We start from the raw sequence: 18,775 nt of genomic DNA, 5'->3' as shown, positions 1-18,775 counted from the left end.
GGGATGTCGTACACTCCGAATGTGCAGTAGACAGGTTGATACCGTCCATAGTAACTTTGTTTTTTTTCGTGCACTTACAATTGCCGAAATCGCCGGACGCGAAATGATTTTTTGTTGAATTGTTGATTTTACAAATCGACGACAATGAGTTTTCGTCCGTTAGCTTCAGCCTTAAGCCCCCATAAAGTTTATTACTGGTAATAAGGACGGGTAAATACTGGTCTACTCTAAAAATGAGTCTATTGTAAAAATTTGTTTTTTGACGAACATGAATTACTTCATGACCACCGTCCGACGAAAACACGAGGAAGAACACGTGTTGGAAGGGACTTCCTCATACTACATTATAACGTATCAACTCAGAAACCATAACAATACATAGATTGCAACGTTGCCCGAAAAGGCGTGGTGTACAGGTAGCCCTGCTCCCTGCTGTGGAGCCGTCGGCCCGCTAGAGATTTCTTCCCGCGTGGACGTCCATCGGCGGCTTTGGCCTTCCCGAGACTATCCGCGGCCTTCCCGCGACCCTCTAGTATGCACTCACCTTAAAGGTGCGTTTATAGTCCGCGTCGCGCGCGACATTTTGGTCGCTCTGCCCCCCTTTGATCGCTGTGCCCCCCGCTGTGCGTGGCACAAAAAAAGGTCTCCGAAGATATCCTACCGCCTCAAAGGAAAGCTATCGGTAGTTTACCTAAACGAACCGTGAAGCCGTAGAGACCTTTTTTCGTGCCTCGCACAGTGGGCCCGTCGACCCCGCTCGAAATTTATGACCCGCTGTCGCGCGCGACGCGGACTATAAACGCACCCTTAATCGGATGGTTGTTAGAACGAGTCTAATGAGCGAGGTATTGCGAGCGATTCACGGTGGTTTTCGGTAGTCACGTGATCATGCATCACGATCGTGATACCGGGAATCGCCAAAAACACGGGCGTTGTGTACAGCGGATTGGCAGGAACGTGAATCCTGGGTACGGGTAACGCGGGGGGGGGGGCTGCTGAGGACCGTATCGCTCGACATCGACATCTTAAAACTAACTTATTTCTACCCTTAATCCTAAACACTATGCGAGATAGCGAAAAACTGAATGCAGTCAATCTTATGGCACATTTTGTAACCTTTAATTTTTTATAGAATGGTCTTATTATTATTATTTATTGGCAAAAAAACTTTAACATCTTATATCTCAATAACTATTTGTTTGCAACATATGGCTCCTCTCAAACTTTTTCTCTTCTCGATGAGTAGAAGGCGTTGATGTAGAAAAAAAGACACTAACAACAATTTTCTTTGTTATAAAAAATTTTGCGGCAAGTTTCTCTTACAAATGTGCACCGAACCAGAGGTGTAGATTCACCCCTAGGACGGATGACCATTACTTTTTATACAGCCTGTACATTCCTAAAACGGCTAAAACACATGAAGATTTATAGCAATAGATCTTTAATATTGATAAGCTATACAATCTCAATATTGAATTGGTTTGTCATGATCCATTGATTTGCACAAGTAAACTGACTTTATACTATAGCAGATGCATATTTTGTAGCATTGTTGATATATAATATATCACTTGCGAAATTGTCGTAAAGTACTATTAATATGGTAATTATTTACAAAAGCACCACCCTCTCCGATTTTGATGAAATTTATATATGTTATGCAGCAACACATTCTAAACAACTTTTTCCTTTTCCAATATAGGGGGGGGGTCGCTTTTAGTTTTCGAGATATTTGCAAAAAACTATCGCGAATACTCTATTCAATTTTTCGTATTCCTGAACGCTCCGCTGCAACGTAGACTGTTTCGGTGCGGCGTTTGTTTACATTTTGACGCTGTAGAGATAAGAGAGAAAACAGGGGGGGGGGCGGAAAGGGCCAGCCTGACACCACACACACCCACCCAGTGCTTAACACGCACCCAGTGTTTTTAAAAAGAAGGTTTCCGTTAAGAAATTAACATTTGCACCAATTTTCACTATCATATTTGTAATCAGCACGTGAAAATACGTGAACATACGTAACAATCTAGAGTATAATTTAGAAACAGTGGGTGCGTGTTAAGCACTGGGTGGGTGTGTGTGGTGTCAGGCTGGCCCTTTCCGCCCCCCCTGTTTTCTCTCTTATCTCTATAGCGTCAAAATGTAAACAAACGCCGCACCTAAACAGGTCTACGTTGCAGCGGAGTGTCCAGGAATGCGAAAAATTCAATACAATATTCGCGATAGTTTTTTGCAAATATCTCGAAAACTAAAAGCGACCCCCCTATATTGGAAAAGGAAAAAGTTGTTCAAAATGTCCATATCTATATCATATATAAATTTTATCAAAATCGGAGAGGGTGGTGCTTTTGTAAATAATTACCATTAATATTATTAAAGAACAAAATGAACACTCTCGTCTGGACGGCAATGTCTATATAAAAATGAACGAGTAATTCCGAGTCTTGTTGTTATGCACTTCTGATATAAGACGAACACTGCGATTGTGACATTTCCATCTGCATGTTGGGTCTTCTTGTTTAAACTGTAAAATGAATTATAACTTTGAATTAAATTAAAAAAAGAATCATTCTTGTGTTATCAAACGTGCCAATCTAATGTTGTATATACCTCAATTCGATCAGTAACAGCGGCAACGATGAAAAGGACAGTTCGATGGGTAGACTAGGCATTTATCCATGCAATAAACACTTGCACCCTCCTTTCCTGCTATTTCTCCAATCGCATCGCATATGTCCCTGTTTGGAAACAATATATGTCACAGTTATTGATGTTTAGTTCCGTTTCATTAATTTTTAGTATAGTTCGGCTTTCCATATTCGAACTAACAGGGAGACAGAAGTATTCCGACAACAGAACAATCACTTTTCTCTTACATCCCACTTATTGAAATCAAAGTCTAGAGATTTTACAGTGTCTAACTTTGGTTGCTACGATATTAATATTAGACAGCGAAAAGATCCAATCATGTATTTATGAAGAAATTGGTTGAGTGAAATATAAAACAGTAAAGGATTAGAAAAAAATTTAAGAATATCGTAATTATTTTTGTAAAAAGACAAATAGTAAGGGATAAATTGGAGTTGAAGCACTTCAGCAGAATTTTTGACTGTTCAGTAAAATATACTTACGGACATTGACAGATATCTGTTGGACAGTTTGGTGGATATCGAAGACAATTGCTTTGACACCAATTCCCCATTCCCGGTATACGTCGGTAAAGTGAAGTAGGCACACACACCTGAGATCTGAAATAAAAATGTCCCTTGTTGTTGTTGATCATTTACAATTTACATTAATGGTCAAGCTTGGAAAGCACGTAACTTATAAAATAAAGTTACGTTAAGTAGAAAAATAAAAAAGAAAATGAAAGAAAAATATTTATAAAAAATGCTGCGACACGGTACACCGGTACTAGGGTGGCCCTTATTTTTTGACCAACGAATTTTTTTCACGACGCCCCCCAGAATGGTTCCTTTTGGTGAAAAAAAAATTTGTGCAAAATTTGAGATTGATCGGAAAAAAGGATCACGTGGCGCATTTAAATTGAAAATTTTGAAATTCATCGCAACTATAAAGTATTATATATCGTTGGATTTGTAATTTTTGCTAAATAAGAATATGGAAAAATTATATGTGTTACACCGACCCTTGCCGAGGTTGAGAGTCCGTGAACTAAAAATTGCTGGAATCGCGTGCAAAGAAGGACGGTAGGATCGGTCGAAATTCGGACGTTGAAATAACTCGAAACCACTGGTCAATCGCGTTTTACTATGTCACCGAGAACGTTTACTTTTTCGCGGTGCTACGGAGTAGCTATAACCCACAATATCGAAGCTTCTCGCAAGGGAGAGACGAATCTTGTAGGGTTTCTCGCAGAGGAGATTTTACCGGTTATTTCGAAAGGCGTTAGATCGTGTTTATAATATTCGCGTGTACTCACAGAGGAGGTTACAACGGCACGTACGATATTACGGTTGGGGGTCCTATTTACAGGAATCGGTGGGTACCCCCACCGTGCATACATACATGGGAGCTCGCTTCGAGGCGTCTACTCGCCGCGTTACTGTCGGGACGACGAGGGGGGGTTCGCGCGGCACCGAATCTTCGAAAGACCGGTGATCGTGTCTAACAATATGACCTTAATAAAAAAAAAATAACGATGACCTTGAAATTTCGAAAATTTGATTTAAAAAAAAAATTTCGAAATTTCAAGGTCATCGTTATTTTTTTCAATTAAGGTCATATAATTTTTCCATATTCTTATTTAGAAAAAAATTACAAATCCAACGATATATAATACTTCATAGTTACGATGAATTTCAAAATTTTCAATTTAAATGCGCCACGTGATCCTTTTTTCCGATCGATCTCAAACTTTGCACAAATTTTTTTTCTTTGTATCTTTGTATCTTGACAAAAATTTTTCGCCAAGTATAGCTTAGGGCCAGCCTAACCGGTACACAAACCCCGAACAATCTCGTGGTAGACATTATTCGCTCAACCCGCTCGGCCACCGACCGCTATGACAAGAGGTTTTCACGCATGGAATATAACGCACACACATGTCGCATTTCAAAATCAATTTCCTCGAAAACGGGTTCGCGTTGGCGGCTGAAACCAATTGGATAGTTCACGAGGATGCGTAAGCTATGTCCACACAAAAAAAAACTCGTTGCGATTCGGCGTTCTCGATACGCAAGGTCTCCTCGTCAGTTATGGTCCATCATGGAGCAAAAAATTTCAGGAAGGCGATACGCCACGGTGGAACAGCTGAAAGCGGCGTTGACGCGTGCCTGGGACGAGATTACGGTGGAAGAGTGCGCGCGACCATCGTCGGGAATTTTAGAAAGCGGGTTTTTCGTTCATTTCATTGTTAATGAATTAATAAAACTTAATATTCGGTCAAGTGTGTGGATTCATTCGTTTGTGCGGTATTTTTATGCTGCTGAAATGCTTTAAAAAATTCCGGGAACTTTTCAGCCACCCTGTAGAGCTAGTAGAAGTACAATATATCCGTTTACCCGAGTATCTCATAAGTCACAGCTCTATTCTGTATATAAGAGAAAGTAAAAGAATGCTCACCTCACAACCAGTGGGAATATATTATTTGGTGATCGATAGTCTTTGTAATAAAGCAGGAAAGGATTGTCTTGTTGCACAAAGAGGGGTGGCACTCCAGCTGTACTAGTTACGATGCTAACATCAGCGCAGTTTCGAAACGTTTCAGGCCTTCCGCAACCGCTGGCTTCGGTTCCATTCTCACAAGTACCCCACATGTTACCTAATAAGGATTTTGAAGGATCATTAAGCTGTTAACGCAGTGAGAAAGTTGATATAAAATCTGTAGGTCGTCTATCCAGAAGATAGTCTTACAAGGAATAACCTCCAACCTGGAAATTTAAAAATTGATCAAACTTTGAAGATATGCAGTGCATACGTAGGCAAGAGCATTACACAATTCTTGGCTGTGTTTCCGTTTAAGTCCATCGTCAGAATTGCATGAAATTTTCGGAATAGAGGTTCTTTTTTCACTAAAATGATGTGTGATTGTCAGAAGGATTTTTGGCGACTCGGAAAAAAAAATTGTTTACCATTTCAATGTCAGTCAGTCCCTTTCGAATGAAAAGTTCTATTAGATTTAGGATACATGAAGGGTAATAAATTTTTACTTAGAATTTGATTGATTCAATTGACTTACATCCCATACCACTATGTCATCTCGGCCATTAGAAAAAATGAGGGTGAGCTTAACATTCGTAAAACACCTCCACCCACAAAAAAAGCAAATACCGTATGAGATGGGCCCTCCGAAGTCATTTAAATTCCATGTTTTGATCAAATGTATCGTTTAATAGTTATTCGGGGTGATCAAGTTATTTTGGACAGCCCTGTATACATATGTATACCATAATTGACATCTACTTGTTATGTCTATCAGACTGAAAAATAATATTGCCTTCTTTGACCTTCCATGGTTTTGTATAATTATGTAACTAAAATTTTGTTGTATATGTATTGGTTTGTGGGAGAAAATACAAACCTGTATAGTAATTCCATTGAATCACGCATTGGGAACAAGTAACATACGATGGCAAAGTCACCGAGTACCGAAATATAGCTTTCTTTTCAGTGTCCACAGGAATTTCAAATTCCACATCTCGAGTTCCGGAAACATATAATGGATACCTTAACAAAAAAAATTTGCTCTATTATATTAAACTATACTTACATTTGTAATAACGCAACAAGATATACTGTATGAACATCCTCGCTACCAGTGCATGTTTTGGCAACAGTCATCATATAGTTATACAATAACATTATATTACATGCAATGTATTCTGTTGTGAAATATATATATGAAAGAAGATATTCTCACAAAGAGATAACATAACATGACCTTGAAATGACCTTGATCATCGAAAATTAAAGTTTTACGTGTTTTTCGATCAGTTACACGGTGCAATAAAATAAAAATCTAGTTATGCATCTCTCTCAAAATGATGACCTTGATAACTCCGAAAAAAATGACCTTCGGAAAAAAATATTCGTGCCAAATATTTGGTCCATTGACACCATGCACATTACGTAACAAATATTTTTTGCATCACAATAACCTGAAAAGATATTTAGGTGTCCTGTTTTAGACGAAACACCCTTTATAATATACATATGCCCAAAGAAATAATGTTAATGCACACACATACATTTTTACTTTACTATTTCAGGAATCGTAAATTAAAAAATTTAGAACCCATCTTCGTGGCGGACCCTGTATTATTAATATAAATTATTTACATAATAAACTTAATAGTGCAGTATTTTTCCTACTTTCACTTTTGCCCATTTTCTTAACACTATTGTACCTCTTTATAAGTAACAATGGAGTAACATGCGTTTACTTTTACGTTTCTCATTAGAATATATGTTATTTTACAATTAATTATTTTATCATAACAGATAGGGATATCAAATCCGGAAGCAGAATTTCTCTACTATGCATAGTTTTCGAAAAATGTCGGTTTTTATAAAAATACATGATTTTGACTGTTACGAGTCGAGGGTTAGGCATTCAGCTCGGTCAGTGATGGTACGTAAGGCGCTTTTTAACCAAGGCATGCATGCATTTGTCACTTGATGCGAGACTGTCACGCGGCTGTGTGACGTACGCAACGTGCACCTCTGTTGACAAAGCGTTGCCGCATTTCGGGCAGATTTTTAACTGTTAATAACTAAATAACGAAGCCGAAATCGCAATTTTTTTATTCTTTATTTTCCTCATATATTATATTATCGCGTCAAGAACCACCCCTTAAATTTTCTCCATGTATGTGTATCTCCATTTCCACCTGTAGCTAAACACCCTGTATACAGGGTGCGGCACCTAAAACAGGTCACCTGAATAACTCGCTTGCTTTTGAAGATAGAAAAAAGACTATCAGACCAAACTTACTTAATATCGAGGGGCTCGTAATCTGATGTCATTAATTTTTTTATAGGTGGAGACGTCAAGGAGATATGAAGGTCAACTCTGTTTTTTTAAATGGAACGGTATGGTTTTTTATTTACATTCTCATAGTGTATTTCAAGACGAATACAGTGACCTATTATGAAGGTCATTCAAGGTCACGCAAGGTCAACTGCAATAGAAAATAAAATGTCTCAAAGCACTCTTCAAATACTTTTGTGTCTTCTCTGGTTGTTGGCATACTGCTCTTCTAAGTATTGGTAAGGGTCGCAGAACATAAATAAACATACCATCACATTGTATGCTTACTATTGTATCCAGAAATTGTATCCAGACATGTTATTAGTAGTTTGACTACCGACTAGAGTACGGCTTCGAAATATTCAATCTGAGTGTTCAATTTTCAAGAATGCGTTACACAATAGCAGAGAAAGTGGAAATGGTTATCATTTATGGTGAATGTCATAGAATTATGAGGAAAGCGGTACGCGTGTATGGTGAAAGATTTACCGATCGTAATAGTGCTTCACTTTCTGTCTTTGCAAACATTATAAAAAAGTTTCGAGAAACTGGAAATGTGGATAAGAAAAAACGCACTCGAGCCAAAAAAGCAACTGATGATGGAAACACGATAAACATTTTAGCAAGTGTAATACAAAATCCACATGTTGGTACGAGGCAACTTGAACGCGAGAGTGGCATCAGTCAACGAAGTATTTTGCGAATACTTATGGTTAACAAATTTCACCCATTCCACATTTCACTACATCAACAATTAAGTGAAAATGATTTTCAAAAATGTTTACAGTTTTGCGAATGGGGCCTACGGAAACTGCAAGTCGATCAAATGTTCTTGAATAAAATTTTGTTTACGGATGAGGCCACATTTACAAACCACGGACAAGGTAACTGTCACAACATGTATTACTGGTCAGTAGATAATCCACGATGGCTACATGAAGTGGAAAAGCAGAGACCTTGTTAGAGGACATTTCACTGGACATGCGACAGTCCATGTGGTTCCAACAAGACGGATGTCCTGCTCATTCAGCTCGAAATGTTACAGAATTACTGAACAGGACATTTGAAGGTCGTTGGATTGGTCGATCAGGAAGTAATAAATGGCCAGCACGTTCCCCAGACCTGACACCGCTACATTTTTATTTGTGAGGAAAATTGAAGGAACAAGTGTACCGCGAAAAACCAACAAAACCACAGTTGATATGCAAGAACGTATAAAAAGAGCTTGCTCTGTAATAGATACAACTGGTCAGGCAGTATCATCAGTATTGCAACGTTTTAGATTATGTCTCAGTGTTCAAGGTCGACATTTTGAACATTTGAAGTAGCAGTGAATACGTACATAACATGTTACATGTAAATCGTCGTAGTGTTCGAAGAGTGCTTTGAGACATTTTATTTTCTATTTCAGTTGACCTTGCGTGACCTCGAATGACCTTCATAATAGGTCATTGTATTCGTCTTGAAATACACTATCAGAATGTAAATAAAAAACCATACCGTTCCATTAAAAAAAAGACAGGGTTGACCTTCATATCTCCTTGACGTCTCCACCTATAAAAAAATTAATGACATCAGATTACGAGCCCCTCGATATTAAGTAAGTTTGGTCTGATAGTCTTTTTTCTATCTTCAAAAGCAAGCGAGTTATTCAGGTGACCTGTTTTAGGTGCCGCACCCTGTATATTATACCTCATTCTAAACAATTTTTCTAGTTATTCTTAAGTTTTAACCAACATTTTGCTAAAGGATTATATTTAAAAAAGTTAAAAATTTCTGGTTTCCCCAGGCGAAGTTCACTGTTGCACTACTGGGATCATTAGAGATTCATCTCGTGACTGAATTATATGTTTTCCACTAGTAACAGTTCAACACAACAAGTTGAACTCTGTCACACAACATATTACATCTGATAATACCCAAACAACTTTTCTTACCTGTCGAAACAGTCTTGGGTTGCTTCACTTCTTGGGTTATTGTTTGGGCAAAGATACATTTCAAATCTTCCTAAATGGTTCGCCGTAAGTTCAACTTCGACATCAATATCCTGCAAAATAGAAAAATATAACAAATAAATATTGCAAGCTAGTAGCACAGACGAGATATAGGAATGGACCTAACACTCAATGCATTTTGGTATCCGTCGATATTGGTGCGCTAACGCCCCAAATCATAACCCCCCCCCCCCCCCATTATAATGCCTCCCCAGATAACGACTCCCATTGAGTCTCATTACCATTCTCAGTGTCACAACACCTCTATAGAATTAAAAAGATGTAATAATATTATTTCTAGGGCACAATATTTATAGCCGGTTTATATAATAGCAAGTTATGGATACAATTTAAAGAAAATTATTGCTATCAGTGGCATTTTAAGGTGTCGGAACTGTCGGTACTACAGATTCCTGTGGACACCAAGTCCCATTCCCATAAGGTGTCAGGCAGTGATGCCGAAATCGTGGTACTGTGGTACTAAGCCGTGGTACGAGACCCCCCCACTATGACCTACCGTTGCCCCTACTGGCCTTCTCCAACTCGCTCGCGCGCTACACTCACCAACGTACCTCTCATATCCTAGGAGAGGTACGTTGGTGAGTGTAGCGCGCGAGCGAGTTGGAGAAGGCCAGTAGGGGCAACGGTAGGTCATAGTGGGGGGGTCTCGTACCACGGCTTAGTACCACAGTACCACGATTTCGGCATCACTGGTGTCAGGTCTATTCCTATATCTCGTCTGTGCTAGTAGTAAAAGAAAATTTCAGTCCAACATCTCGCAGAATAGTGAACAAATTCTTCTTTCTCCATAGCTCTCTCAATCATGAATTTTGAATAACGTGTTTAATATGTGTTATATCCTGCTACTTCTTCAACAGGAGAATTGTGAGTACTTATTTGAGCAGATTTTGGAGTGGGTGAGGGCTCATTCTAAACAGGAAGGTTCGTCACAGTGCGCTCTGGTCATCATATCAGTGAAAAAAAGTCTTTTAGTGACAGAAAGATGTATTGAAATCTGCGGGTTTTTTTCTAGATTTTTTCTCTGCTTTGGGCCCTCATATTATTAGATATAAACATAATCTGGTTAAAATCATGACCAGAGCGCACTGTGATGAACCTTCCACCTTAGAATGAGCCCTCACCCAGCCCAAAATCTGCTCAAATAAGGTCAAACAACCGAAGCGCGCAAACCCACGTTTCGAGCCAGTTTTCTAGTAAGATTCTAGTTATTTTCTAGTTACAAATCGAGAGTGTACTACCCCCGGCATTACTAGTTCTTGTGGTGCCACCTAGCGTCTCCGCCCGGTAAGTGCTAACTTGTTAAAAACACTAGAAATACTCAACTTTAACCATTTATAACTTTTGAACCAATAATCCTTCAGGATCGAAACTTGGATTTCTCACATCTTCTCATCCAAATCTACTGGATAACATAGGGAGAAGGCAAAAATTGCTGGTTAAGCAAGGAAAAGAGTAGCCCACTCGGGTACAAGGTGAAGCTTTTGACTTCCAGCGAAGGAAAACTGTTGTGCTACGTCGCACAGCGAATTAAATCTTGTTGGATGTAACCGTGCATACATGCAGTACATTTTCATACACGATTTTCCCGAAAACTAAGCCCAATTTATCTAAAAAGTTTCTTGTATATCTTCTTTTTAAACACATTAAATTTTAAATTAAATTACCTGACCAGCCGTGTAGTGTCTAACGATAGTTCCTTTCGCGTATTCACCACCTGCTTCGTGTGGTCTCGGGTCTTTAAAATGATAAGGATCGCCGCACACTCCGCATTGTCCACTGTTCTGTACCCATTGCACTAAAAAGTAAAATTTATTACATAAAGTTACTAATTGTAAGATACTTATTCAAAGGAGGTATTATATTATAATGCAATTTAAGAGCTCCTTAAAAATATATTTTTAAAAGATGTCGGGGGGTTTGGAATAATAAAACGGTATATGTATATGTATTTGTTCGGGATTGAAATTGTGAAATTTGCTGGCCACTACGTCAACCGTCGAATGCCGTTGTTCTCTCTGCGGGTTTTTCTCTCATATTTAGAGTCGCGTGGAGATCACACGTTGTCGTTGTTCGACGCCGCAGAATCTTTGTTCGCGTTCTCACAGGAGCATCGTTACAGCTGTTGAAGATGGAGGCTCTTGTTCCAACTTCCAGTCGCAGACGTCGGCATAGTTCAAAGACCCGTGCGTCCTCACAATGTAACACCAATATTTAATCTTTTTTATCATTACTTATTTTTTTATGAAACTTTCATCAATACATGCGTGACATTTTTCTGATTGAAAAATGACCAAACACGATATAATTTCAACTGTATCTAGTGGTTTAATTGACGATGAACGTTTCGGAACGTTTCGGAACGTTTCGGGCCCAAGGAGGATAGCGTATGGGGGTCGTAGTAGCGCGCCGGCACAGTTCAAAGACCCGCGCGTGGTCTTTCTTTACACGCGCTGTCCTTCTGTACGTTCGGCTCGGCCTTTGAAGCTCAATAAAATAGTTACCAGTCTCATCGTCAGATAAATCCATGCATATCCCCCCCGCCGCCCCCCGAGGCTTATGCGTTTATGGTGACAATACTGTACTGTCTGTACATTGTAACGCGCGCACCAGGCTTTGACTGTTCGGTCCTCGCATATACTATACTATGTACTAGTAAGATACAATAGACGGGAAATAACAGCCAACAAGCGAAAATAATGCATATAAAATATAAACCAAATCTTCGGATAGGAAGCATCACATAATATTAAAAAGATAGACACTCCGCGGAACCACGACGCTCGTATCTAATGACACCGCATGTTAACAAAGCACGTGTACCACGCAATGAAAACGCGAGACTAAAAAATAAAAATAAAGTACCTATCCCTATCCCCCCATTGCCGTCTTCCCCTTCGACCGCTAGCGGATGCGTTGGAGTGGCGTCGTCGCTGACACTCTACTCCTTCCTCTACAGGTTCCCCCACCATGTATTTAACTATTCCCCTCATGCTATCAGAATTTTCGTAACGCTAGAAAATTGTAGCCTCCTCAGAAAAGAAGTTTCACTTCGAAAGCTCAAGTCGTTTGCTCCAATTTTAGATTCGTTTTTAAAGGGTGTGCGAATACTTTAAATACCCATAAATACGTGAACAAAATCCTAATTCTGAAAGTGTAATAATTCTCTTGAGAAACATCCCCCAAAAGTGGTGAAAACCCGACTTCGAAAACCAAACTGTCCCGCTTAATTATATGGTTAATATTACTTGTCAAATTCCGTTACTGTTACTAACCTGCATATCCACCACAGAAAAGCTCATTGTCATTGTAGTTGACAGGATTTGGATATCCGAACCTCCACATACTGTTCCGTGCTGGTGGGTCCATCAAACGTCCATGGCCGTGCACGTGAACGTGAACGTGTGTAGAAACCTTTAGAATGATTCTTTTTTAATCGACATAAAAGAAAGAATTGTCAGGGCTTGTGCGCCGATTCCCTCAGAAATGAATTACACAGCAGTACGTTCTGTAACACTTGACGGCTAAATGACTGTATAGCAGCTCAAGGAAATATTTTTGAACATTTTGCGTAACAGAAATAAAGCAAATGAATGTTACACGTTGAATTTTATTTATTCCATTTTTCTGGGGTGAAGGTCATTTGTAGGTGATATTGTGTTACATGGATGAATTCGTTATTTTGTCAGCTACAACATTACGTTAACGAAGATATATCGTTCCATTGAAAAAAAACATCGATGACCTTGAAATCTCATAAAAAAATGACCTTGAAAATTCTTTCCCTTACACCGTTACATGTGGCCCTTCAAATAGCGTAACTTTGTCCCAAGAAGTTTTTTTGTACAACGAAAAGTAACGGAGATATTTAGGTGTTCTGTTTCTCTTCGGACTCACCCTGTATATGTACATTACTATACATACATATGTATGTATATTGTATATGTATACAGAAGATATTGTTAGTTTAATTTCTCAACAAATTACATCGAAACGATCGAAAATCTGTGATTCTCTTTATCTTTCCTTCCTCTCTCCTACAGAGTTTTAATGTAACATTTTTGTAAACAGGTTCTCGAGATGCTAAAGAGTTACTTGCGCGTTTCTTTCACTCTTCAAGACCGCAGACGAAAAATGTTCGCTTTTCTTAATACAAAAAAGAAACCCACGGGAATCTTACGAAATATGATCGTGTAAAAGTAAACCACATGACTGACAGCTCTGTTGAATAATTTCCACCTGGCCTCTTCTAAAGCGTGTCACATGTAATAATGATACACTTTCATTGCCGATGGCAATATCGTCATTATGAACAAACAAAAAAATACGCGAAAACTGTAACGAATCAATACAGTTATACAACGAAAAATGTAATTGTTTCACTGCACCTGCGGAAGGCGCCATTAATTATACGCATAATGTGCCTGTCGGTATAAACGTAACTTACCCCTTCACGCTTTCGCAATTTTAAAATTACGATGGCTTCGAGCTACTGAGGATCGATACACATTATGTAATTACTATTCTCCTTGTGGAAATAAAATTTGTACAATGCTTCATTTTCGGTGTACATACAGTGTACATTACTGTACATATGTACAGCAGTCTGTAGTTTACTACCAAGACTTATAATTTTCACCGTTTCTTGCATTTTAACTTTAACTATAATACTAAAGCGGTAGACTCGTTTCCAGAATTTCATTTCTCGAAAATACAAAGATGGAATTTTTCATTAATCAAAAGCGCTAGATAAAAGATCAATCAAGGCCGCGATTAGTGTTCCTGATTTCTCAACATTTTTCATTTCTCGAGAAATAAGAAATAAGACTGTATTTCTCGAGAATTCTCGAGAATTTTTAATGAAATAACAAAATATTGGAAAACTTATGATATTTGGAATATCGTTGATAATATTTGTTACATACGGAGGCTTTGCCCACGTGACTTTTACTCCCTTCTTGCAACCGCGTGTTCGTCCAGGAGGTCCAGCTCGCATGCACAAATAAACAGTTTTCCCCTTATGGGAAAGTGCATACATCTGGGAAACATAGACAGTCTTCCAGATTTTCATTTACCCCTACTACCATTTTTAGAGCAATTTGACTAGTATATAAAGGGCTCGAGCTTGGCCACCACGGGCTTAGTTGAAGACTGATCACGTAACTGTACGCGTCTAGTGAGATTGTGTCTGATTCCCTTTCGATCATTTTAACTCGAGAGAAGTTTCGAAACGCGGTTTCAAAGGCAAGTCATTTCATTTACCCCCGCATTTCTCAGTGCGTGAAAACCGAGAGTTCGGGAATTAGCTTCCGCGAAACATACGACACACTACAAGTGTATTCCATCTATCTAAAGAATATATTGTACTCTTTATATTAGATAATTGAGAGTCTTCAATATTTTTCCTACATCTTTTAAATTCCAGTAGCTAGCATTTCACTCATATCGATAAACCTTTACCGCTCGCGGTTTATCAACAATTCTATATAAAGTTACGAGAACTGAACTTCCTAATACCTTAACTCTTTCCGAAATCCTAGTGACACCCGGTGATGAAACAGGCATCGGCTAGTTCACGAATTCCTATCTAGTGGCGACCCGGTGGTGAAACAGACATCGGCTAGTCCACGACTACCCCTTTCTCCTCACCTAGTGGCGACCCGGTGATGAAACAGGCATCGGCTAGTCCACGAAAACCTATCCTGTGACACCCGGTGATGAAACAGGCACCGGCTAGTTTACGACAATCCTGTTCATACGAACAAACCTCGGCCACGTCTATCCGCCAGCCCTCGGCTCGTAACATATTTATCGTTTGCGCAGAATATATTAACTCAATGTTTATTCCTGTCCAATATGTACATTAGGGTGGACCTAAGCTATACTTGGAGAAAAATTTGTTATCGAGATACAATGCACGCAACTATCCAGTATTGTTCCTTTAGTTAAGAAAAAAATTTGCAGGGGTGCAGGGTGGTACGTAGAAGGTCCCCTTTTTCGATTCCCCGCGTATATCTCGGAAACTATGCGTCCTAGCGATAAGACCATTCCATACAAAATTAAAGCTGACAAAATGTGCCACAAGATTGATTCGATTCAGTATTTCGCTATCTCGCATAGTTTCCGGGATATCCGCACTCAAAGTTCACTAATTGCGCTGAAGAGTTAGCTAGTCAAATAAGGCAAAAATTTCTTTTTCACAATTCGTCAACTTTGAGCGCGGATATCTCGGAAACTATGCGTCCTAGCGATAAGACTATTCCATACAAAATTAAAGCTGACATGTAACGGTGTAAGGGAAAAAATTTTCAAGGTCATTTTTTTTTAACAAGATTTCAAGGTCATCGATAGTTTTTTTAATGGAATGAGGTATTTTTCAATACATCAATCGATGCAGCTGGACATTCGTTATAAAAAAGTAATAACTAACCTATGTATGTCGAAAAGTTAGTAGTTAGTAGTTAGTAGTCGATTTAAATAACTCTATAAAGTATAAAAACCACCCTGTTTATGGTCTTAAAGACGTCTTTTTAGGACGTAAGACATTCGGACTTAAAATAGACGTAAAATGGCCGTCTTTAAGACGTCGTGTGCTATCTGGGAGTAAGATAATACCAATGTTACTGAGAACATATGTGTATACATACATATAGTGTCCTATTCTATTTACTTACGTGCAGTATGAAACAGAATATTGCGAAGTGTATGTTGGGCCATCGCATTTTGGTAATCATGGGTACCTGAAACAGAATTTATACAGATGTTACGGACAGAGAACAGATTCAGTTCGACTTTCTCACGGGAATCTCTTTAAAATCGTCTCTGGCAGAAAGCGTCCTAGATAACCTTTCGCATCATAGTTGAACCTTTTAACGAAGACCGAGCTCTGGCCCTAAGCCCTAAGTGCGATTAGATTATGAACAGAGCATTCCATTCATTGTACGGGTATATGTATAAACGCTTAAATTCTTAGTCTCGGGGGCTAGTAGTTTCGTAGACACGAATCGAGTCACGTCGCGCGTCGTGCTGCAACTCGTAGAGTGAACTGTTAGTGAGGTCGGGCTAAAGTTCCCCTTCGTATCAAAGTCAACCATATAGATTCCGCGAGTTCTATAAATTCTAAACGAGCTTCTGTATGTTGCTTAGTTAGCGGTTGTTTACGCATTAATTGTTGGCATTTTATGTATTTACATTCTTTTATAGTATGTTGTACATTACGTATCTTACAATAGTATTTACTCCAGCTTCTTCTGCAATTTCTCTTGCAGTAGCAGCAGAATTTGATGCTTTCAAATTTTTTACCTTATAAATTCTTTACCTTATTTATTGTACATGCAGCAACAGATTTTTCAAGTGAAACTTCTTTTGGCAGGGAGTAACCGTTAAGTGGCTAATTTCGCGTCATGGAATTCGCGACATGAAAATGTGTAACGGAAGTGACGTGGATGGTTAGCTGATCCGCTTTCGAGCGGAGCCGCGCGAACTGTCAAGAGACATACATTTTCTTAAATATCGAGAGATGTAGGGTTCTTATAGAAAAAGTTGGAGGCAACCACGCTAGCAGGGACACATAAAATGTCAATGCAACGTTTATTATGTTAAACCATACGTTTTTAAACACACAGTTCGTCAAATACAGAAATACAAAAGCGAGGGTTATGTCGATCCGGACATGGATCTTTATAGTATTGTGATTTGTGATATGCAAGTGTTGTAAGTTGTAACCAATCTCTCAGTCGCAATCACATCCCTAATCTCGCGAAATTCAATGGATTCAAATATCCGGAAATGCCACGAAATCTACCACCATTGGATTTATGTAGTGTCAGAAAGACTAATTTCTCCACGCATTCCTTTTATGCAGATAAGAAGATTGAGGCATACACATGGCCAGTACGGCATTCTAGGACAGATTATAAATGTCCCAATTTGTGTAAATACGATGGTTCAACAATTACCCACAGACATTGACAATGATCATTGCGTTAATGTTCATATTAAGAAAAAAAACATACACGTGGAAAACCACGCGCGGCAGAAGTGAAACTTCTTGCAGTCTAGCAAGAGTAATGTTTAGAAATAAATTAAGATTGGAAATGGTAAATAATCCTAATGAAGCGAAAAAGAAGTAATGAACGATCAAAATTTGCGACGCGAAGAAGGAGAGCGTATGGGAAAGAAAGAGACATAGTTATAGCTCATAGCATTTCCAATACGCTCTCCTTTGCGTCGCAAAAATCGTTCATTACTTCTTTTCGCTTCGTTAGGATTATTTACCATTTCCAATATTAATTTATTTCCAAACATTTTTCACTTCTCAGAATATCTACATATTCATTGTCTACAGAAAAAATAGTTAATGAACAACAATTTCACGGTTTTGTTTGAAATTTATCAGTGTACGAATACTTTCTACACCCACTGTATAATTGTAAAGAAAATTCAAAAAGTTGTAAACAACAACTTTTAGTATTTTCTCTGTGATTCCAACGAATTGGAATTTTTCCAAAAATTTCTTATCACATCTTGTGTAGTGTACCAATTGCTCGAACTTCCGAAAGAAATCCATGTTGTATGGCCGGATGTTAAAAAAGTTATCGTCCTTTTAAAAGTGTCTGAATATTGCTGTAATTTACTATATTCAGAATTCATTGGAAGAGGAAATACCAAGCGTGTTGTCAGTTGTCAGACACTGTAAGTAACATACATATTTAACGATCTTATCGAAACGATATGTCCACCGTGACAAGGATTAAAGTACGTTGATCCGAAAGGGAATTCCGACTGCTCTGAAATTTAAGGAGAAAAAAGTGATTTGCATACGACAGCCTTCACTGGTAGTCGTTCTAATTGTGTTCCAATGTTCCGTTTCTTCAAAGCAAATCGATTAGGGGACCTCGTGAATAAATTGCGGATGATCGGCCTTGAATCAGTTAGCGACAACAGAATCTTGCGTAAGAAAGTGGACACGAAGTATGCGGTGCCAATCGGGTCGGATTACGACAATAAAAACGATTCCGACGATTCTTATTACATCGTACGGCAGCCGTGTCATGCTCCTGCACATACCAACTACCTTCACGTTTATGGAATACATTTTGGAAGACGTCAAATCTATGTGAGATATTACCACCATTACTCCGAAGCACGGTCCGAAGGTCTTCTATACACATGTGTACATATTTTTTTATCAAGTTGTACAAACATTTATTATACACAAACCTATAGTACACTTTTAAGTGAATGTTGCTCCTCAAAATATAATTTACAT

At 38.7% G+C, this 18,775-nt stretch overlaps 2 protein-coding genes across 4 annotated transcripts in view; one reads left to right on the top strand and one right to left on the bottom strand.

Annotated features, from left to right (window-relative positions):
• Positions 1-1,423: 1,423 nt before the first annotated feature.
• LOC143219080 (uncharacterized) overlaps positions 1,424-18,775 on the bottom strand; it is a 24,515-nt gene continuing 7,163 nt past the window's right edge. The window contains exons 1-10 of one of the 3 annotated variants that reach the window (XM_076444875.1): positions 16,351-16,749; positions 16,179-16,244; positions 12,780-12,918; positions 11,172-11,302; positions 9,430-9,539; positions 6,044-6,189; positions 5,086-5,284; positions 3,132-3,248; positions 2,611-2,738; positions 1,424-2,524 (exon numbers count right to left, since the gene is read on the bottom strand). In XM_076444875.1, coding sequence (XP_076300990.1) covers positions 2,621-2,738; positions 3,132-3,248; positions 5,086-5,284; positions 6,044-6,189; positions 9,430-9,539; positions 11,172-11,302; positions 12,780-12,918; positions 16,179-16,244; positions 16,351-16,362 — 1,038 coding nt within the window. In that variant the 5' untranslated portion in view covers positions 16,363-16,749 and the 3' untranslated portion in view covers positions 1,424-2,524; positions 2,611-2,620. Of the gene's footprint in view, positions 2,525-2,610; positions 2,739-3,131; positions 3,249-5,085; positions 5,285-6,043; positions 6,190-9,429; positions 9,540-11,171; positions 11,303-12,779; positions 12,919-16,178; positions 16,245-16,304; positions 16,327-16,350; positions 16,750-18,775 lie in introns of those variants that run through there. The other 2 variants (XM_076444878.1, XM_076444877.1) reach the window with 2 other exon arrangements.
• Gabat (4-aminobutyrate aminotransferase) overlaps positions 18,604-18,775 on the top strand; it is a 24,882-nt gene continuing 24,710 nt past the window's right edge. The window contains exon 1 of the mRNA XM_076444873.1: positions 18,604-18,622. The gene's annotated coding sequence lies outside the window, so the exon portion shown is untranslated. The remainder of the gene's footprint in view (positions 18,623-18,775) is intronic.

The sequence above is a fragment of the Lasioglossum baleicum genome, unplaced genomic scaffold, assembly GCF_051020765.1.
Source record: "Lasioglossum baleicum unplaced genomic scaffold, iyLasBale1 scaffold0021, whole genome shotgun sequence".
NCBI classification, from domain to species: Eukaryota; Metazoa; Arthropoda; class Insecta; order Hymenoptera; family Halictidae; genus Lasioglossum; species Lasioglossum baleicum.
This window is presented reverse-complemented; position numbering and strand designations above follow the sequence as displayed.